The sequence below is a fragment of the Lynx canadensis genome, chromosome A2, assembly GCF_007474595.2.
Source record: "Lynx canadensis isolate LIC74 chromosome A2, mLynCan4.pri.v2, whole genome shotgun sequence".
Taxonomy (NCBI): Eukaryota; Metazoa; Chordata; class Mammalia; order Carnivora; family Felidae; genus Lynx; species Lynx canadensis.
In genome coordinates, this window is record NC_044304.2 from 14,795,329 (window position 1) to 14,817,253 (window position 21,925).

At 49.4% G+C, this 21,925-nt stretch overlaps 1 protein-coding gene across 1 annotated transcript in view; it reads left to right on the forward strand.

Annotated features, from left to right (window-relative positions):
• The first annotated feature begins 589 nt into the window (after positions 1 to 589).
• EXOSC7 (exosome component 7) overlaps positions 590 to 21,925 on the forward strand; it is a 36,829-nt gene continuing 15,493 nt past the window's right edge. Inside the window, exons 1-4 of the mRNA XM_030305636.1 lie at positions 590 to 670; positions 12,655 to 12,756; positions 13,046 to 13,140; positions 21,301 to 21,466. Coding sequence (XP_030161496.1) covers positions 614 to 670; positions 12,655 to 12,756; positions 13,046 to 13,140; positions 21,301 to 21,466 — 420 coding nt within the window. The 5' untranslated portion in view covers positions 590 to 613. The remainder of the gene's footprint in view (positions 671 to 12,654; positions 12,757 to 13,045; positions 13,141 to 21,300; positions 21,467 to 21,925) is intronic.

The window sequence follows — 21,925 nt, forward strand, 5'->3', positions numbered from 1 at the left end:
GAGGAGGAGAGCAAGGAGACAGCCCCTCAGGACAATCACGACGTCCCCCTCCCCTCACTCGGGGTCGGTCTCTCTTCTCTCTCTCCCTCTGCCTCTCGCTCTCTCTCACACACACGCACACGCACACACGCGCGCACGCACGACCTGCTACTTCAACTCCAGCTCCCAGAAAACTGCGACGCGCGCCTCTCCCACTGCAAGTCCTAAGCTCCCGCCCCGGCCCACGCCTCTGGCCTCACCCCAGCCTTTTTCACTCAACCCCAGTTTCCCACTCCCCACTGACCGTGAAGCCGGAGGCAGTTCCCCAGTCCCAGGCCCCCGGTGGGGCTCCCACCGCCGCCGCCGTCGCCTCCCCCTGCAGCCCCCGACCTGGGACCCGGCCTCGGGCTGCAGCGATGGCTCCCCGGCACGAGGCGCCGCGGCTTCCTGGACTCGTCCAGACACGGGGCGGCGCGCAGGAGAAGCCCATCGAGCTGCCGGCGGTGGCGGCAGCAGCGGTGGCTGCAGGAGCGGCCGCCGCGCCGGCTGATGACGCACAAGCGCATGGGGGGGGGGGCGCGGCCGGCGCGGGAGCGACGCGAGCGACGTGCGGCGAACGGGGCGGCTCGGCAGTATGGCGTCCGTGGCGCTGAGCGAGGCCGAGAAGGTGTATATCGTGCACGGCGTTCAGGTAGCTACGCCGCGGCCGCAGGCCCCGGGTGCCCCTGGCCCTGCGCGTCTCGGCGCGCCCTCGGTTCGCTCGGGAGGCGGCGGCCAGGCGGCGGGCTGGGTTTACCTTGTGGTTAGAAAGCACGGCGGCCGGCGTGTGTCGCCCTAAACGCGCGATGCGGTTGTGTTCAGGACCCCACGGCGAGCGTCCACTTAGGACTGTGTGCGTACCTGCAGCCTTCCGCGTGTACAAGGTTCCAAACCTGGATGGGAAGGGGTGGGCACTCCCTGAGGCCTTTTCTCAATGAGGGAGCATCGCCCCCGGGACAGACTGTTCAGCTCTCGCGCGTCGCATCACTGGGCTGAGCCTCGCTTTTCTCTACTAGGAAATGGGGGTTGGCGGTGGGCTTCTGGCCCGCTGTTCCTTAGCTCGTGGTTGGGAAGCACAGGGAGAGAAGACACTGAAGCGAAAGCGCTTTGAAAATACAAATCGCCCACCGGAGGGGCGCCTGGGAGGCTCAGTCGGTTAAACACCGGACTCTTGATCTCAGCCCGGGTCTTGATCTCGGGGTCCTGAATTTAAGACCCGGGTTGGGCTCTGCGCTGGGCGTGAAGCCTACTTAAAAAAAAAAAAAAAAAAAAAAAAGGCGGATTTACAGCCGGTGGCCTTAGTTCTGCCGTGGAGGTCTGAGATTCCCAGAGGCAGCTGTAACTATAGTCAGATCTTCTGTGCTTAGTCTTCAGTCCCAGGTCTTGACCTCTCCAGAGCGAGAGTTGGGGAATGTTGGGCCTAATGAACTACCAGGGAAAGCCAAGTGTGACCTTATCTGTAACCTACCCAGATGTACCTTATCTGTAACACATCCCCAGATGTCTGGGCAAAGCCTCATCACAGCCCTGTTCTTGCCCATAGAGACCTAATCATTTTGTGTTTTACTTTTCACTTTTGGTCCAATAGGGTCGAATTTAGTTCCTGGTGTCCCCTTTCCATCAGCCTTTGATTCCTTTATTATTCCAAAGGTGAATAAAGTAAAGGCAATGGAATATAAGATGTTTGCTAAAGGAGTGGTATAGTTTGTGGAGATTAAAGGAGCTATACAATATTGGTCTGTGATGTTCGGAGGGCTTCCCTAAGGAGGTGGAATTGCTCCCCTAATCTATGTCAAGTGTCCCTCCTGTGTATTTTCAGGACTCAGTATTCATTCATTCAACCTAGAACTGAGCTAGACTCAAGGGATAGGAAGGAGCCTGCCCTTATACAGCTCCCATGCCAGAAGGAAGAGACAGAAATTATAGATCTCTTTGTGTGTTGTATGTAAAATTGTACTGATAGCTGTGAAGGGAAAAAAAAATCAGGGACCTGATCTAGTCTGGGAAGTCAGGGGAAGCTTCCCTAAGGAAATAGTATTTGAACTGAGCTCTCAGTACGCTTAAGAATTAATTAAGTAGGTTTGAGCCTTGCAGGAGGAAGGGAGGCTGAGTCCACCCACAGGCTTTCAGGTGGAGAAAGTGTGGAGCCACAGGGGTGGGCTGGGGGTAGTGGTGGGAGATTAGGTTGCAGAGGTGGCTAGAAGCCTGATCCTAGGAGTTTTAGAGGCTCAGTCACTCCATCATAGATCTTGGGAGGTAATAATCTGTTGATTTGTCTGTATGGTACTTTTAAAACCTCGCCAGTGTCCAGCACTTAGTAGATACTCAGTGACGTTGAGTAGGGTATTTCTTAAAAAGGAGGTAAGTTGGACATTGTTTTCATTTTTAAAATTAAACCTCTGTCTTACCAGTACCATGAACATATTGGGGCCACAATTGTTAAATGGTCTGTTCTGTGTATGGTAGAGCCATACAGAGTAACTGACTTTAAAAAATCTCTTCGTAAGGACTATTAACGTTGGCCACAAAATTGCTGTATTTATGGAGGAGGGAAACTGAATTTATACCATCTGAATAAAGGTCAGAAGGCAGGTGATTGAGCTTCCACCGACTCAGTTCTAAAATCGCCTCAACTTTTGGGGCACCTGGGTGTCTTAGTCGGTTAAACATCCGACTTCGGCTCAGGTCATGATCTTGCAGTTCTTGGGTTTGAACCCTGCTTCGGGCTCTGTACTGACAACTCGTAGCCTCGAACCTGCTTCTGATTCTGTGTCTCCCTCTCTCTGCCCCTCTCCTCTCACTCTGACTCTCTATCTCAAAAATAAACATTAAAAATAAAAATAAAAAACATGAAAAAAAGAAAGACTGAGTTAATTTTCTTTAAATCACCTCAACTTTTGTTTTGTCTTTTGACCAACTTCTGTTTTGGTCTTTGAGTGCCAGTAGTGCCTTGCTGGAATCCTGTTCTTGCCCTTACCTATAGACCTACTCGTTTTTTTATTTTTCACCTTTGGTTCAGTGTGGTCAGTTTCAGTTTCTGTCATCCCTTAATTTTTTTTTTCTTAAATTTTTTTTTAACATTTATTTTTGGGACAGAGAGACAGAGCATGAATGGGGGAGGGGCAGAGAGAGAGGGAGACACAGAATCTGAAGCAGGCTCCACGCTCTGAGCCATCAGCCCAGAGCCCGACGTGGGGCTCGAACTCACGGACCGCGAGATCGTGACCTGAGCTGAAGTCGGACGCTTAACCGACGGAGCCACCCAGGCGTCCCTCTGTCATCCCTTTCTTTTCAGCCTTTGATTCCGTTACTATCTTAGGGGTATTTCATCCTGGTTTGGTGGTGGTTAGAAGCAGTTGAAATTAACCTCACAATGTGTGTGAGGACTCAGTTGCTAGTAATGGTAACCAATTAACTGGCCCAAGCAAAAAAGTATGTATTAGAAAGTTACAAGTGTTTCTCCAGGAGTTCCAGGTCATCTTCAGGCTCTTCCTTGCTCTGCTGCTTTTACGCTTTGCTTTGTTCTTACCTGTCTTCAGAGTGGCTTTTTGTTTCTCAGGCCATGTGTTAGAAAGAATATGGTTACCTCTTAGCTCCTGGATTACAGTTCCTCTCTATAAGAAACCGTCCCTTCCTGAGGGAATGGATAGACAGGCTCAAGCTGGCCACTGGGAGGATGAGGCACCCTTGAGAGAGAGCAGTTTGAGAGCAAGCAAGATGAATCATTAGGTCCTGGCAGAATACGGAACCTCATTCAGATAATTCAGGAGACTTTCACGATATCACTCTTGATAATGCTATGGGGGGGTTTCAAGGATCAATAAGAGAGACCAGGGAGCCCAAAGATGAGCAACCAAGGAGTAGATGTTACCCCTGGGCTGAAGGGGGCCAAAGGAGGCAGTTGTGTTACCAGATGCTAGTGATAATTAGAACAGTGGAGGAATGACTGCTCAACAGAGATTGTAGGCTTGGGTAGATGAAGGTGCTGTCAGAAATGTGGTACCAATTAGGGGTGCTGGGGATAGGGAGCGGGGAGCATTGTCCCCTCCTTTTCGACCTTTCATTGACCAAACCCAGCCACAAGCCAGTAAAGGGAGCCCAGGTGATGCAGTTTGGAAGGAGTCAGCATGGTGCACAGATGAGAGCAGAGAAAGATGGAGAATGGATCTGAGGGAGTGGGGCAGGAGAAATGGAAAGGTTGATCCATCAATATTCTTAGCATACGATTGGACTGGTTTCTGTTAGGTTGCCTCTCACCCTTGAAGGCTGGGATGTCCCACTTTTGTTAGGTACATATTATAATTTTTTTTATCTTTATTTTTGAGAGAGAGAGAGAGAGACACACACACACACACACACACACACAGATGCAAGCGGGGGAGGGGCAGAGAGAGAGGAGACAGACACAGAATCCGAAACAGGCTCCAGGCTCTGAGCTGTCAGCACAGAGCCCGACACGAGGCTCGAACTCAGGAACCGCGAGATCATGACCTGAGCCGAAGTCGGATGCTTCACCGACTGAGCCACCCAGGCACCCCTGTTAGGTACATGTTATGATTTTTATGTCACTGAATCTTTGAAACAGGCTTGAAGGTGAATATTATTATCTCTACATTGTAGATGAAGAACTGAGCTCAGACAGGCTAAGTCACTTGTTCAAGGTGACACAGAAAGTGTGTAGTGGAGCGAGGACAGAAATCCAGATCTGTCTGATTGCAGAGCCCATACCAGATCCTCATGCTGCTTTCCTCCTGCAGTGAAAGCCATTGTCTTCCCTTCCTTAAATAAGGATCTGAAAACAAAGGCCAGAGAGAATCCCCATTTCTGCTTCTCTTTTTTTTTTCATCTGGAAGCATGTGAGCAAACAGGAAGGAGGAGGGAAAGTTCTGACTCACCCCACACCCCCCTGTACCATTTTTCTAGACTTTAAAAAGTGTATGACATATATTATTATCTTTTCAGGCAGTATTTTTTCCATATTGGCTATAAGTTCCGTTAGAACCCTATTTGCCTTTTCTTGTACAGCTTTTGTATTACTAACTTGTGTCTCAAACATTTTTTTCCCTGTTTACAATATTCAGGAACTGGGGGACAGATTTCAGAATTTGCAGAATCTAGAATTTGTCCCCTTTGGAGTTTGCTTCACTGGCTAGAGGTGTGTTTTCTTCATGAGAAGACATCGCTAACCTCCGTCACAGCCCAGTGATTCTGACGCCTGGAAGTACCTTTTACTCAGCCACAAAGTACAGATTCGCAGGCTTTACCCAGACCTTCTGAATCAGAACCTCTGGGGCTGGAGCTCGGGAATGGACATTGTCATAAAATGTTGGCAGATTTTGATGCAGCCAGCAGACATTGGCCCCTGGGCAGACCACTGGCCTGGTCCAGCTGAGAGCCTGCCGTGGAGTCTCTGCTCCCGCCTGCCTGAGGTCACGTGGTCGCCCACTGTGTTTGCAGGCTCCTTTCCCAGCTCTGCCATTCACAGCCAGAGAGATTTTATCTGAGTAGTGGAGCTAACCCCCCTCCCCCACCCGCACACACGCACACACACGTAAAATGAGAACATGTCCATCTGGGGGCCGAATGGGGTTGTGAGGAATGATGAGATGACAAAATATACAGCGCCTGGCGTGTGGTCAACCCTGAAGAAACGTTGGCTCCTTTTCAAGTTTGTTTTTTCCATCAGAAGTATGACTTTGTCCCAAACCATACACACTGTAGCCCCAGGCTTCACAGTGACCCCATTAGGGGTTCAGGCTGTGGCTATTGAGATTTAAGCTCTTTCAGCGTGGAAGGCTAGAGATGATTGAATTATCTCAAGAGAAAGGGGATTTGGGGCACCTGGGTGGCTCAGTCGGTTAAGCGTCCAACTTCAGCTCACGTCATGATCTCACGGCTTGTGAGTTCAAGGCCCGTGTCGGGCTCTGTGCTGACAGCTCAGAGCCTGGAGCCTCTTCAGATTCTGTGTCTTTCTTTCTCTCTCTGCCCCTCCCCTGCTCATACTCTGTCTCTCTCTGTCTCTCAAAAATAAAAATAAAAACATTTAAAAATTAAAAAAAAAAAAGAAAAGAGAAAGGGGATTTGTGGCAAGGGCTAGGAAGTCCCTAGGGAGCTCCAAGGCACCACATCCCATGGGCTCCAGCGTGGATCACGTGGTCTGCACTGTCTGCCTGTCTTTATGTCTCTGGCGACACCTCCCCTTCTCTGTCCTGAAGTGTATCCCTTCTCTGCAGCCATTTGCTGTCTAGCTTCCCTTCATCTTGGTATAATCTGACCCCTCCCCCAACCCCCGCCCCCTGCCTTTCTTCTGTGTGGCCTCTCCAGCCTCCCTCCACACCTGACGTGTCCGCTGCTCTTTAACTCCCTTCTTCTTGAGTATTTCCCAGGTCAGAGATCACATTCCAAGGAGAGAATATGATTCACGCCAGAGGAGCTGGTTGCTCTCTGGGTTGTGAGCACCTACCATTGGCTCGGGCTGTTGGGGGTGGATGGTGACTCGGTCATGTGGGCTCAGTAGACACGATAGGCTTTCCAGAGGTCTGTTTACTGGTGCTCTGGCCATGACCTGGACCTTAAACTGGACTCCATAGGTTTAGACCACCCTAGCAATGGATTAGCCCCACCAGGAGGCATTCCCCTTGGGGCTTTGGCAAAGCCATGTTATGGAATTTTTCTTGGCAGTTGAAAGGAGGTGTAGCTCAGCTGATGGTTTCAGTTTCTTTTCTTGTGGCTCTAGCTTTCTTCGTAAGCGTCGCTGGAGGAGCAGCACAGAAGGGGGAGCAGGGCTGAGACAGGTCTTTAGCCGTAAGATTGAGCAGTCGGTACTCAGCTGCTCAACCTGGCCGTGCAGAACTGGAGCCAGCCCTCAGGGCTCTTGATCTGGAGTCCCATGCCCTTTCCATTTGCAGGCCCACGGCACGGAAAGTCCGCGCTCAGGCACTTTACAAGGTGAACAGAATCCCACCCTTGCGAGGAAATGTAGGACTACTCAAATAGGCTTGGAGGGGGAATGAGGATCGACATCTGATTTTGCCTGCGGTGACTTGAGCGGGGCCTGCAGAGCTGGATCTGATGTGGTCCTTCTAAGTGGGGTCATGTTCCAGTAGGGGTGGCATTCCAGCTACCGTTCGCTAGCACGTCCGAGGTGTTGGACATGTCAGAGCAAGGTGGAGGGGGTTAACATCACTGAGGACACAGTCTAAACCTCCCCAAGCACATTAGGTTAGCAGAGTCCACTTTCAGCTTCGGTTAGGGAGCCATAGGACTGGGTTGTCTGGGTGTGAGGAAAGCAGCTCTGGGTGGAGTCACCTGTCCTTCCAATCTGTCACAAACAGCGAGACTGGTGCCTCAGGGACCTCGTCAGTAACCTCTCTCCACGGTTGTTTTCGAGGATTCGGTGAGCTGATACGCGCCCCAGAACAGGAGAAGGGAACTGTGGAGGGGGCATTCTGCGTGTTACACTGCGCTGAGGGTCCCCTGAAATGACTCCTGGCTTCTGGATTCTCCTTAATTCTGTAAGGTTGGGGTCAGTTCCCCTTTCTGGACGGACGGACCGACCCCAAGCTGTTGAGGAACTAACTTGCTTAAGGTCGCAAAGCTGGTATGTGACACGAGAGGTTTAAATAGAGGCTGGAGGGGACCCCACCACACCACACCCAACTGCGAGTTAACAACTGGAAAGTCCCGGGAGCCACCCCCGCCCCCTCGGCAGAGAAGGACAGGGCCCCACTTGGTGGTGTCGTCCTGCACATGTTGACGTCTCTGTTGAGTTTTTGAATGAGCTTTCACTTCAGGGCGGCCCCTGTTTAAATGTTCACACAGGGATTAATTCCTTGGCTTCTGAATACTACCAGAGAATAAATATTTTGGTCGGGCCTCTGGCTCTGAGCCAGGCCAACCAGGTTTGGGTGATTTTTAAGCCTTTTATGAGGAATGCTGGATTAAAGAAAAAAAAAAAGTTGGTGGCAGTGATTCATAGACTAATTTGTTTGGGTTTTTTGGTTTGTTTTTCTGTTATTCTCTTAGGTGTTTTTTTGTGTTTTGTTTTATATTATATTTTTTTATTATATGCTAGTGAGTGGGGAGGGAAGAGGGAGAGGTTTTTGGTTTTGTTTTTTTTTTTAGTTTATTTATTTTGAGAGAGCACCCAAGCTTGAGCAGGGGAGGAGCAGAGCGAGAGGGAGACACAGAATCTTAGGCAGGCTCCACACTGTCAGCACAGCCCGACACAAGGCTCAAATTCATGAACCGAGAGATCGCATCCTGAGCCGAGCAAAACCAAGTTGGCTACTTAACCGACTGAACCACCCAGGTGCCCCAGAGGGAGAGAGACTCTTCAGCAGGCTCCATGCTTAGTGGAGAGCTTGACATGGTGCTCAATCCCATGATCCTGGGATCATGACCTGAGCTGAAATCAAGAGTTGGATGCTCAACTAACTACCAGAGCCACCCAGGCATCCCAGTGCTCTTTTCCTATCCAAAAAAAAAAAATTCTATGCATGCTTGCACAGAAAATTTGTAGCTTTTTGTTTATCTCTTATTTGTCACCTGAGCCCTTCCCATAGAGCCTTCCCCAGGGAACAGAGAGTGATGTAAAGGTTGGAAAGGCAATACCTGGTGAGGCCCAGTTTTCTGGCCCCCTCCCAGTCCCATCTTGGAACAAGGGGGATGTCACGACAAAGGGTTGTGACTAGGTCTTTCCAGGGAAGTGGTATTTTATTTTATTTTTTTAATGTTTTATTTATTTTGAGAGAGAGAGACAGAAGGCAGGCTCCTGTGGCGGGGCTTGAACTCACAAACCATGAGGTCATGGCCTGAGCCGAAGTGAGACGCTTAACCAACCCCGCCACCCAGGCGCTCCCCAGAGAGGTGGTATTTTAAAGCCATGGTGGGGAAGCCTGTCACCTTGTGGCCTCCCTGCGTGCAAAGTCCTCTTTATCAACAGGACCAACTGATATAGCCAGCATCCTCGCAGGGAGGCCGTGCTCACTCCTGTTGCACGGTGGAGAGACCCTTTAGAATGCAGGAGGCCACGTGGACTTGTTCCGAGGTCTGGCGCGGGGTTCGGGTGCTCCTTATCGGCTGTGGCCTTGAGCCGGCCTTTTAGCATCTTTCAGCCTCTTTCCTCATTTGTAAAATGGAATGAAAAAAAGCTCTCTTACAGGGTTATTTTGAAAATTAAATGTGTCAACTGTGTAGCATTTCCTGGCACATCACTTCCTATGTGGTAAAGGCACTCAGGTAGTAGCTACTGTTCATTGTTGCAAATGATTGCGGCTGTTTCAATTTACAGGTCTGAAGAATTAGAGCAGCACCATTGAGGCCTTCTGATTCAATGTCCATTCTTTTAACAGAGGAGGGAACTAGTTTAGAGCATCTCGTCCTAGGTCAAGCAGCTAGTCATGGCAGGACCAGGCCCGGAGCCCATGACTAATACTCGTAGTGATTGATCACACTTGCACTTTACTTGCACCTCAAGAAGGACTCTTTTGTAAAGGATGTTTCTGGGCCCTGTTTTCACTTTTCTAGCAGGGCATCCTGGGGCCGGGGGGGAGCGGGGGGAGCATCAGAGATTGACCTAGGAAGCCTTTCCTGTGCTGCTGTGTGCTGTGGGGTTGTTAAGAGACAGTTACATAGTTTTGGGATCCTTTAGTGAAGAGGGGTCACTTTATCTAACTCATTTCCTAGACTTGAAATTCTGTTGCTTTCAAGTACAGGTCTCCCCAGACTCACGATGGGGGTTGCCTCCAGCAAGGGAATGGCCTGGGGAGTGGATGAGCCGGCAAAGGGACTTGAAGCTGACTTGTGATGCTTATTTTCTCTTCATTAACAGGAATTGGGGGAGGAAAAGAGTAGAAACGAACAGGGCAGATGGTGGGGGTTGGGCTTTGCTGGATTTCAGTGTCTCAGAATCAAAACGTCAGTCATATGCAGTTAGCCAGGCAGTTTAAAGATAAGTTTGTGACAGTTACATACTTCAGAACAGTGTTTTAAACTTTTGAGGAGCATTAGCCCCTTTGAGAATCTCATAAGCTAATGAGTCTTTTTCTGAAAGAAAAAAAAAAAAGTGCTTTCAAAAGATGTTTACAAAGGGGACGCCTGGCTGGCTCAGTCAGAAGAGCATCCAACTCTTGATCTCAGGGTCGTGAGTTCGAGCTCCGTGTTGGGTGTAGAGATTACTTAAAATCTTAAAGAAAATGTTTACAAAGAATAAGGAAGGTCTCCATGAGCTGATGTATAGTGATTGCCCACATATGTATTAAGTGTTAAAAAAAAAAAAAAGAGGGGCGCCTGGGTGGCTCAGTCGGTTAAGCGTCCGACTTTAGCCAGGTCACGATCTCGCAGTCCGTGAGTTCGAGCCCCGCGTCGGGCTCTGGGTTGATGGCTCAGAGCCTGGAGCCTGCTTCCCATTCTGTGTCTCCCTCTCTCTCTGCTCCTCCCCGTTCATGCTCTGTCTCTCTCTCTGTCTCAAAAATAAATAAACGTTAAAAAAAAATTAAAAAAAAAAAAGAAAAAAGAAAGAAACGAGAAGCAACGTGTAAAACAGTATCTGTAGTGTGCCACTCCTCATTTAAGAAAGAAGGGTAAAATATATTCATGGATCTGCTCATTTGTGCAAAGGAAATACAGGAACTATGAACCAGCAGTTAAATAGTAAATAGCCTGGTTACCTGCCCGGGTGGGTGGGAACGAGGCAGAAAGATGGGGGTGTGAAAATAGGGCTGAGGGCAGAGCCACCTTTCCCTGAGCACACCTTTTCTGATAGCTTTGACTTCTAGAGTCATGGTGCTAGTCTGCATACCCACAATATAAACGAGTAATTAAAAGTAGCCAGCATGCGGGGCACCCAGACTCGAGCACAAACAGGTACCGATGAGCCTCACAGGGGTAGGAGGGAATAACAGGCACGCTCAAGGAGGGGGAGACGATGGAAAATGGGATGTGGGGTGGGCACTCACTGTAAGGCTAAAGACAAAAAGAACGCCACACAAGTACTGCTCACTAGTAAATTTGTTGCTCGCAGGGGTATGGGTTAGCAATTCTGAAAGTACTTCATGAGTATACTAAGATTTAATAAATACCTTGTGGATAATGAGAGCCAGGTGTCTCCCTGTCTGAGAAAGAAGTTCTAAATAAGACACGAAGGAAAGTTAGAACCAGCTATCAGGGCCTTTTTTTTTTTTTTTAACATTTATTCATTTTTGAGAGAGAGACATAGAGCATGAGTGGGGAAGGGGCACAGAGAGAGAGGGAGACACAGTATCCGAAGCAGGCTGTCAGCACAGAGCCCGATGCAGGACTCGAACTCACGGACCGCAGGATCATGACTTGAGCCGAAGTCGGACCCCGACCGACTGAGCCACCCAAGTGCCCCATATCAGGGCCTTTTAAGAGCTGCATGGATAGAAGAGCTGTATGGGTTAGTGCTGTGTGGGTGAGTGTAAGTACGTATGTAGTTATCGAGCTCTGTCTGCTGAGAAGGTCTGGAAGCAATGACACCCCAGTAGCAGTGAACTTGCTTAGCACCCAGATCCTGGTTTTTTAAAGCACCATTCTTCAATAAAAGGAACCAGGACTCCTCGGAGAAAGGGCTGACCCCAAGGCCAGGGCAGGGAAAAATACAAGAGGCTGGAACATCTTGTCTTGTCAGAAGTAAAGGTGTGCTCGGGAAAGATCGCAAGCGTGTTGAAAGAATGCAGGAAGCAACCCAAAGGAACTCCCAGTGGCCAAATCTGGAACGCGTTGAGCAGCAGGATAAGTAATGGTCCTACTGGATCACAACCACAGCATAAAGTGGGTATCTGTGAGATACGTGGATAAGAGTAAATAACCAGGGATAAAGGGCAGGCAGGACGTGGGCCACCCTGAAACGCATCTCCCACAGCAGAGGTTGGCAAGCTTTTCCTGTAAGGGGCTAGATGGTGAAGATTTGGGGCGTGTGGCTCATAAGATCTCTGTCACAACCGCGCAGCTCTGCCGTTGGAGTGTGAAGCAGCCATGGACAACCTCAGCGAAAGGACCTGGCCGTGCTCCAGCGAGACGTTTTACAGAAGCAGGTGGCCCTCGTGCCGAGGTGTGCCATCCCTGTTCTAGAGAATGCCCAGGGTAGAGATGATAGCTGGGTTTTTTAGCCGTTAACAGAGTAGATTTTGTTCAGGTTAGGGTGCGGGAGGCCTGCGGCCGAGAGAGTTGGGCTCTGTGGCCCCGACAGTGCATACCTCCTGGTGCGGTTTTGGACTTGCAGACTTGGAAAGAGGCAGCTTATTTCGCCTCTTGTTCCGATTTTGTTTGTTCCGTGTGTCTGTTTGGTATAGTGGGATGTGGTGTGGACTTTGCGCTGGGACGTACCTGGGTAGAAACCCAGTGTGCTCTCACCAGCTGTGGGACGTCGGCCACATGGCTGCATCATGGCTGCATCACATCCGTCAAGCCGCTTTACTTCTTTGAGTCTTTGTTTCCTCAGATGTAAAATAGGAATATTGTTACCAGCAAAAGGAGAGAGTTTTGGATGATTCGCTAAGGGGGAAGGGGATGTTGTACTGCCTAGTTCTCTAGTAGGGAAATGGCATGGATGAGTTGAGGAGGCTGTTGGTGCTTTGGTTGTGGTTGTGTTAGGATTGTGGTCGTTGCACTTAGGAAGACCTCCGTGTGGACGGCCGTGGCTGTGAGGACTACCGATGTGTCGAAGTGGAAACCGACGTGGTGTCCAACACCAGTGGGTCTGCCAGGGTCAAGCTGGTGAGTACTGTGGCCACGGTCCGTGCCCAGGGGGAGGATGGGCAGGTCCTAGGGGACCAGCTGCAGGCCCCTCGGGGCTTTGAGAGCACATACATTTCTGGGGTGGACCCAAGACCCAAGCCAAATTCTGGGCGGGTATCTGTCTAGATCTGAAGGACCCTTTACCTTTCCAAAGGGCCACTTCACAAGTTCCTGAGAGTCCCCGGGGGCACAGTCTGGGAGAGGAAGGAGGCGGTTGGGTATCTGGCTACCTGCCCTGAGTGAGGACCCTTCCTGCGTGTGTCTGCAGGGTCACACAGACATCTTGGTGGGAGTGAAAGCCGAAATGGGGACGCCGAAGCTGGAGAAACCAAATGAAGGGTACTTGGAGTTCTTCGTTGACTGGTCAGTACCACGCATATGTTTTAAAGAAAAACGATTTAAAAGAAGATTCAGAGGGGTGCCTGGGTGGCTCAGTCGGTTAAGTGTCCAGCTCTTGATTTTAGTTCAGGACATGATCTCATGGTGATGAGATCAAGCCCCGCCTCAGGCTCCACCCTGATCGTGGAACCTGCTTAAGATTCTCTCTCTGTCTCCCTCTGTCACTCCCCCACTTGCAGGTGCACCTTCTCTCAAATAAATAAGAAAGTAAGTAAGTGAGTAAGTAGATTGGAGACTGGACCTCTGGTTTCCTTTGAGCCCACTTTGATTTTGTATTCAGTCATCACCTCTGCAGCCAGCAGGTATTTCCTGCACCCCTCCTATGCGCCAGGCACTGGGGTGTGTGGAAGAAGGCCTTGGCTTGAGTCCTGCCCTTGTCCTCGTCACCTGGCCTGCACTGGGCCTCGTCCCTGTTGGAGAAAGGAGGGCATCAGGCAGCCCAGCACATGGTTGTTATGAGAGTCCAGTGAAATGGTGGGTATTACAGTGCTTTGAAGAATATCAAACATAGATAAATAAGGATCATTTGGTCTAAAATGTCTTGTTTCTCCTCCTGCTCTAGTTTTGCAGAAAACTTTTCATGACTTGCTTGGCAGAGCAAGGACGAGGGCGGCCCCAAATAGCCTGACAGAGGGAGTGGCAGCTAGGCAGGCCGTGCGGCTGCTAGAAAAGTGAGGACTCCGCAGTTTCTGCAGCAGCAGCCTTCTCTGGCCAGCTGTGTGATCTCAGGCTAGTTACCTAGTCTCTCTGTGCCTAAGTTTCTTTATCTAAAAAATCAGGGTACTAATACTCTTGTGAGGATGACGGAATGAAATAAGGAAGGCAGAGTGAGTGCCAGCACCATGACTGGCTCCCAGTGGGCTTTCCGTGAGTGTTCTTTCTCCCTCCTGTTGCCTCCCCTTTCTCCGGCCTTGGGCTTTTTAAACCTGGGATCCTAGCTCAGTCCCTCTTCTGTCTAGAACGTTGCTTCTAACTAGATGGTGACGGCAGGCTTTCTTGAGGTGGGTGAGGCTCTCTATTAGCTCATGCTGGGTGCAGGTATGTAATACTGGTTCTGTATGGGAGTCCCCAAGACCACTCCCGTATTTGGAGATTTGCTGGAAGGACCCCCAGGACTTAGCATATAGTTGTACTCACAGCTGAGATGTATTATAGCCACGAAACGCGGCAACATGTGTGATGATTCTGCCCATGAAAGCCCATTAGAGACTCGGCCCCCGAGATTTTCACTGGGGCTGGTCACATGGGCACCCTCTGCTTAACACATGCCAAAATTTCCAAATCCCAGAAGGAAAGCAGATACTCCTCTTATCATATTATTTGCACAAATAGTCTAGGCACAGCAGACCACAGTTCACTGTTGACTGGAAACACTCTGAGTCAAGTTCCCAGATGCCAGCCGAGGGCCCACCTTTCAAGCAGGCCCTTCTAAAGATAGCAGCCTTGGGCCCGCTGTGTCCGCCTTTTCGGCATAGATGCCAACCCCCATTTACATGGTGAGTTAGATTCTTCTGATCTTCTTCCAAACTCAGAAGTTTGTCCTCACGACATTCCTATGAGAGAGACAACCAACTTGGTTGAGAGAAGGTAAACAAACCCCCGGGGTCACAGAGCTAGTAATGCCGGCTCAGGCCTCTCCGACCCTGAGTCTTGCCTTGTTCTACTTCGCGCAGCCTACAGAAGCCAGCTTGCCGGGGGTGTGGTGCTCAGAGTTCCGAGAACGTATCCGCGTTCAGCTTTCTGGCCAGTATTCCTTCCAGCCCATTCCTGCACCCTGCCCTGCGAGACGCCTCCCACCCCCCGCCCCCAGCCAGCCGTCTCCTCTTCTGGTTGGACCCACCTCCCCTTGCCAATCTGAGTTGTCCAGTGGGACTGGCTCATCCTTTAAGCTGCCGTGGATGGTGGTGACCCTGTTCGGGCCTCCAGCTGATTCCTTTGCTGTTGGCGGAAGAAAAATGTCTCTCCCGGCCTTGACCTGCCTAATTCAGTGTAGTGAACGGTCACCAAGGGGCAGACACCATGTGTGGGGAACTGTAATTTGCTTTTTTTTCTTCCTCCTCACTGTCTTCTACCTCCTTCATCTTAGGCAGACCACAGGCAGTCAGCCCAGCCACACCAAAGGGAAGGTGTTGCCTTCAGATGCTAGGTATAGGGGACACATTTCACTGTGGCTCCGTGTCTGAACATGACTCCGGGTTAGCCTGCTGTCTTGTCCCAGCTGTGAAGGAAGGGAGGCTCCAGGGTGGGAGGAGGCAGGGAGCTGCCTCTTCTCAAGATCCGGCTCCCAGGAGTAGCTTCCCCCTCCCAGCTGAGCTGGGCTGCTCGTTCCTCTCTTCTCTCCCCTTGTAAGTCTCAGGAGACCCCCAATAGGCCCAGAAGCTCCAGTTCCCAGGGAGTCCTCCTTGATTCTCTTTCAAGATGGATAGTCTCAAGTGGCACATTTTAGTGTCTTATTTAAGCGGCTCAGTTACTGTGATAGAATCACCATGAGAGATTCACAAAACCTCGAATTCCTACAGAGAAGGGAGATGTTGATTCACCAAGCACTGCTGACTGCCACCTTTATCAAAGTCTCATCTGAATCTTCAAAGAGCAACTCTTTTTTTTTATTTTTAATGTTTGTTTTTGAGAGAGAGACAGATGGAGTGCGATCCGGGCAGGGGCAGGGAGGGAGGGAGACAGAATCCGAAGCAGGCTCCAGGCTCCAAGCTGTCAGCGCAGAGCCCGACACAAGGCTCGAACCATGAACCGCAAGATCATGACCTGAGCCGAAGTCGGACGCTTAACCCACTGCGCCACCTAGGCGCCCTAAAGAGCAACTCTTAATTGCATAAACAAACAAACCCCTTTATTCCCATCCAGTGACTAGGAATGTAGATGTGCCCAGCTCTAAGGCTTTTACCCACTAAGCCCTTCCGCAGGAGAGCCCAGGGCATCTGCCCATCCACAGACTGAAGCCGAAGTGTTACCCAGCCGGAGGACAGTAATTGGGGCAGGGTGGGGCTGTCAGTCTGAGCCCAGCTTGACTCATCAGCAACTTCCAGGGTTTAATTATTTCAATTCCTGGTGATTAGAGAGCTAACTGCTTTTCCACTAACTCGTCCTACTTTGGTTTTGTTGGCTTGGAATAATACATGGAACCTGAGGTAGACCTGGCCTCCCACCCCCATCATTTTCCCCTGTGCCTAGGGGATGTTTCCCTTGGGAGGGGGCTACTCAGCTCTACCAGCCCTGATCCCCATCCCAGTGGAGTAGTAAAGACTTGGGGTTCCTGAGCACTGCCCCAGGGATGCCTGGCAACACACATCAAAACTGGGAGCAATCTGGGACCTTCTAACTCCCATCTCCTGTCTTCGATTTGTTAGTCATAACCCGAGACCAGGCTGTTTTAAGTAAGAACTTTGAAACTTTGAAAAAGATGGTTTCTATCAGAAACCTGGAGGAAAGGTAAGAATTGAGTGAGCTGGTGTGTCAGTCTGGGCTACCACTAGTGGCGGTCCATCTAGTCTCTGCTCTGACACCATGTTGATGGGGGGTTAGGAAGCGTGGTTTAGCCTCTCCCAGTGGCTTCAGTTTTTCACTGAGGGAGCTGAGGAGAACATGTTTCATTCATAGACATTTCGGTGTGCTCAACACTTGCCCTTCCCGGTGGGATCTTTACTTTCGATGTGGTCGCTCGTATTTGTCACTAATATTGAACCGGAAGCTTCAAGCCCTGAATTGGTGGAAGGAGCCACTTGATCTCTGTTCCTCCGTGCTTAGTGCTGCTCGCGGGGGGTCCCTGTTGGTGCCTGATGGACGGGGGACAAAGCAGACAGGCAAACTACAGAACTCATTTGAAGCTAGCTGTACTCTGAAAGTCTCTAGAAAGAACTGATAACTCTCCCAGAAACTTTCAATGAACAGTTCAAAATGTGTTACTGTTCCCATCCCCACTCATAAGGAAGCTTCTGCAGGTTCAGAAATGAGCACATGTGCACACAGGGGAATGGGAGGGATTGGGGCCTGCTGCCGGGACCACTGGACTGACTCCTGGAGGGGTGAGGCCCAGAGCTAGCCCTGCCCCACGAACCTGCTAAATCACTGTCCTCTGTCGTGGTCCTGGCCTGACCTGGCTGTAAGACTATAGATTTGCAGGCTAGATGGATCACAAGGGAAACAATGGGCTAGTGTCTGACATCCTGTCTCAGGTGGACATGGCCTTGATCTCACTCTACCCCAGTGAAATCAGGGATGTGCCAGGCAGGAGGAGCACAGTCGAGGTGATGAGTCAGGATGGGTGGAGATCTGGGTGGGGTAGCATTCCCAGGATTTTTATTAGTTTATTGGCTCAGCAAGCAATTTCCCAACTGCCCTGGAAGAGGGGCTGGGTCATACTTAGGAAGGATCTGAATTGGTTTTGGCAGTTGTAAACAGAGAAAGCACTTGGTTTTATGCCCCAAACCCTGAGCGAACACTCCCCTGCTGAAAGAATGTATTGTGATACCTCTGAGCAGGGAGCCAGGATTACTGCCTGTTGTACTTTCCCTCTTTTTAAACTTTGCACTTAATAGAGAAGCGTTTTATTTAGGGCTCCTTTGGTCTGCATTCCTTGACTCCAGTATTTGTGGTCTAACAATAAATCTCAAGACCAGAGCATCCATTCATTAGCTTGACTCATGTCAGGCTACAAGCCAGGCATGCCGAATTCCACCTTCAGGGAGAGTCCGGTGCAGCCTTGCAGATGAGGGCTGGGCTGCCTGGCTTGGAGTCTTAGCTCCCCCGTCCCTAGTTGTGTGAGCTTGGACAAATTATATAACCTTTCTGGGACTCTGTTTCGTTTTCTCTAAAATGGGGTCGTAAATAGTAGGGTTGTTGTGAGAATTGATTGAGCTGGCGCATCTAACGTGCTAAGAGTGGTTTCTAGCACATAGTAAACATTCAAAAGAGCTGTTAAAGTTTTCCACCTTGCATAACAAGAGGGTTGGGCCATCTGAGGTCTCACCACATTCTCCCGTAGGTCAGACCCCACTTGTGAGGTTTTTGTTTCACTAACGGAGTTGTTTTCAGAGGTGAGTTAAAATGCCTTTGGAGTGGCTGGACAGTTTGTCAGCCTCCCTCACGGATCACCGATCTCCGGTTGCTCTTTGTTCAGATGCACGTGGTCACCTGGCTGGCCTCTGCGGGCATTCGGTTTCTTGTCCTCTGACATGGTCGGCATCTCCGTCCACCTCTTCTAGGAAGTGTCCTTGTGCTAGGAGCATCCCTAGTGATGAGGGGGGACCCTCAGTTCTCTTCCCCAGCCCTACCCTTCATCCTTTGTTAGAATATGGGGTCTTTGGCTTTTCTTCTTGTGTTACCTGAAGTTACTGTGCCCCAACGCCCGGCCCCGACGATTCCCTTTCATTTTCCCAACCTCCTCCCCAGAGTCACTCCGGGGGCCTTGGCACCATCCAGATGCGGGAGCTTTTCATGGTCTCATGAGCCTCTAAACCTTCCTCTCTGAACTACCAGCTATGCTGAAAGTACAATGTGTTAAAAAAAAAACAAAAACAAAAACAACTTTTAAAATAGGAAAAATTCCCACTTTAAATTAATGTCAAAAAAACCACAAAAAAACAGTGGGGCGTGGTTACGGGTAGATGAATTTAGCCAGTTGGACCCAGGAGGTTCTGTAAATCAGCCCTTGGGGCTGTAGAAGAGGGAATGCATCAATCCCTAAGTAATTAATTAGTCATACCCAGGAGGGCGTGGCCCACTGCAGTCAGGGAAAGGGACACATTTTAAGCATAAGCACCTCCTAACTAGATTTGTCTGTTTAGCTCTATAGAGATGTGTTTTTAAACACTTCAAAGATAGATCTTGATATTGATGAGTGTGTAAATTAGAAGCAGCTTTTGTGTGCTGGCTGTGCACAATTACTAAGTTGGTCCTTGGTAACTTGATTATTTCACCTTAAGTGAGCTGTTTTTTGTGGCTCAGTGCCTGAGTCCAGCAGAGGCCGTGAGGGAATAGCAAGGTTGCTGTGGCAGTAATGAAGTTTCTCTTGGGGATTTTAAATTAGGGCTCTGCTGGCTCATAGTGGTAAGGGAAGACTATATATTTAGAGAAACAGTTATTATATAGTGATACATTCTGATTGTTTTAGGGGTCGTCTTTACACCTATATGAGAATGGTCTAGACAAAAGGGATGTTTAAATACATTAGGTGAGATTTTTAGCATTGTGCAGATGGGGTAGGCACAGCCCTGAGCCTTCATGTGGGTTTGCTTTGCTTGGAACCCCCCTGCCTGTCTGTACCCTGACCCACTTTTGCTCACCTCTGGGTTGAGGTCCTCGGCACTGGTTGACATCCTCCCCAGCCCTACTCCTGCTCTTTGCTCCCTATCATGAAGCTCCCTGACTTTGTGAAATTGCCAGCTTAGGGCCTGCATCCACCTTGCTCAGTCTCTCCATCTCCAGTGCTAGCATAGAGCTGGTACCTTCTAGATGGATGAGTGCGTGGACCAGAAAGTTTCAATACATGATTTTGTAGAGACCGTACTGACTGAAACAGCTGGTTTGTTACTTTTCTGGACCCTCTTCATTACAGCAAAGTGATTATTGGAATGGTTACTTATCTCACAGATGTATATAACGTATTGCATAATAGGGTGCCTGGCTGGCTCAGTCGGTGGAGCATGAGACTCTTGATCTCGGTGTTGTGAGTTCGAGCCCTGTGTTGGGTGTAGATATTGCTGAAAAAGAAAATCTTAAAAAAAAAAAACTTAAAAAAATCTTTATTTAGAGAGAATGCATGTATGCTTGTGCAAGCGGGGAAGGAACAAAGAGAGAGGTAGAGAGAGGATCTCAAGCAGGCTCTGAGCTGTCAGCACAGAGCCTGACATAAGGCTTGATCCCATGAACCACGAGATCATGACCTGAGCGAAAATCAAAAGCCAGATGCTTAACTGACGGAGCCATCCAGGTGCCTTCCCCCTCAAAATACTTTTTTTTTTTTTAAGTTTATTTATTTTGAGAGAGAGAACAAGAGGGCTCTTTGTGCTGATAGCAGAGAGCCCGACGCAGGGCTCAAACTCACAAACCGTGAGATCATGACCTGAGCTGAAGTCAGATACTTAACCGACTGAGCCACCCAGGCGCCCCCCAAAATACTTTTGAATAATGCTTAGGGCAACAAATGTTGATGCTTGTTTATTCTTTGTTGAGGTAATTGGGCATAAGATTCAAGAGGCCAAAATGGAAAAGTTTTTTCTCTTGAAAAATAGCAAATAAAGTAAAAGGGCTATTCTAATATTTAATCAGCTGGCAGTCTTTCTCTCTCATTTCATTTTCCTGCTTTTCAGTACAGTGATAATCTAGTTTGTGATATAATTGGCATACCATCATACATATCTTCTAAATCATTCAAGGAAGGTCATGGTACTTAACGTTGTGGTTTTTGTTTTGAGAGTTTGGTGGTACATTTAAAAAACAGAAAAAGAAATTTTCTTTAATGTTTATTTTTGAGAGAGAAAGTCAGAGCAGGACCAGGGAAGGGGCAGAGAGAGAGGGATACACAGAATCCAAAGCAGGTTCCAGGCTCCGAGCTGTGAGCACAGAGCCCGCCACAGGGCTCGAACCCACGAGCTGTGAGATCATGACCTGAGCTGAAGTCGGACGCTTAACCGACTGCGCCACCCAGGCGCCCCATCTTAGTGCATTTTAAATGAAAACTCGGGGTGGTGTATGTGATGTGACCCTTCCATGGCCAGACTGCTTGACTCTAGGCCTCCTGGCCTCCTGGGCCTGTCCGAGAAGAGCATTCTACTGTCAAGATAAGAGAGTTAATTGTTACTGGCCAAGGTTCACTTTACTATTGTTCTCTCGTGTCTCTTTGGGTAAAGATGGCTTCTGTTAGAAGTCGGTGGGGGGGACCCCCGTCACACACACTGACAGATCCAGGGCACCGTGCCAGTCTGGCTCATTGCGTGTGTCTGGAGGCTGGAAAAGTGGCAGGTGCCATCCTCTCCTCACTTCAGTGACTTTTCTTGTACAGCCGCTGGCCCGTCCAGCATTCCATAAGGAAACTGGAACAAAGCCGTGTGCCTCTGCTCTTTGATTCTGAAAAGACTCACCCAGCTTTTCTCTTGCCCTTCTATGTAGTTCAGCCAACGCTACTCCTGAATTTGAAGGCCGGGGAGGTGATGACCTTGGCACGGAGATTGCTAACACCCTCTACCGGATATTTAACAATAAGAGCAGCGTTGACCTGAAGTCCCTCTGCATCAGTCCCCGGGAGCACTGCTGGATTCTCTATGTGGACGTGCTGGTACGTATCATGTTGCTGCAACGGCCACACTCTCGCTTTTGCTGGAGACTGGTTGGCCTACTTTCCTTCTGGTGCTTTTGCCCTCTTCAAGTGGATGCTTTCAACTTCCAGGGTGAGATTAGATGGAAAAAGAATGATGTCCTGTAAAGTTTTATTTTTGTCATTTTGTAAAACTTTATTATTTATTTATTAATTTATTTTGAGAGAGAGAGAGAGAGAGAGAGAGAGCGTGCACGTGCATGCAAGTGGGGAGGGACAGAGAGAGAGGGAGAGAGAATCTCAAGCGGGTTCCATGATGCCAGCACAGAGCCTGACACGGAGCTCAAACCCCCAAACCATGAGACCATGACTTGAACCGAGGTCAAGAGTCGGACGCTTAACCGAGTGAGCTACCCAGGCATCCCTGTATTGAGTTTTTTAAATTAAATACAACATATGTATTGTATATATAATACCATC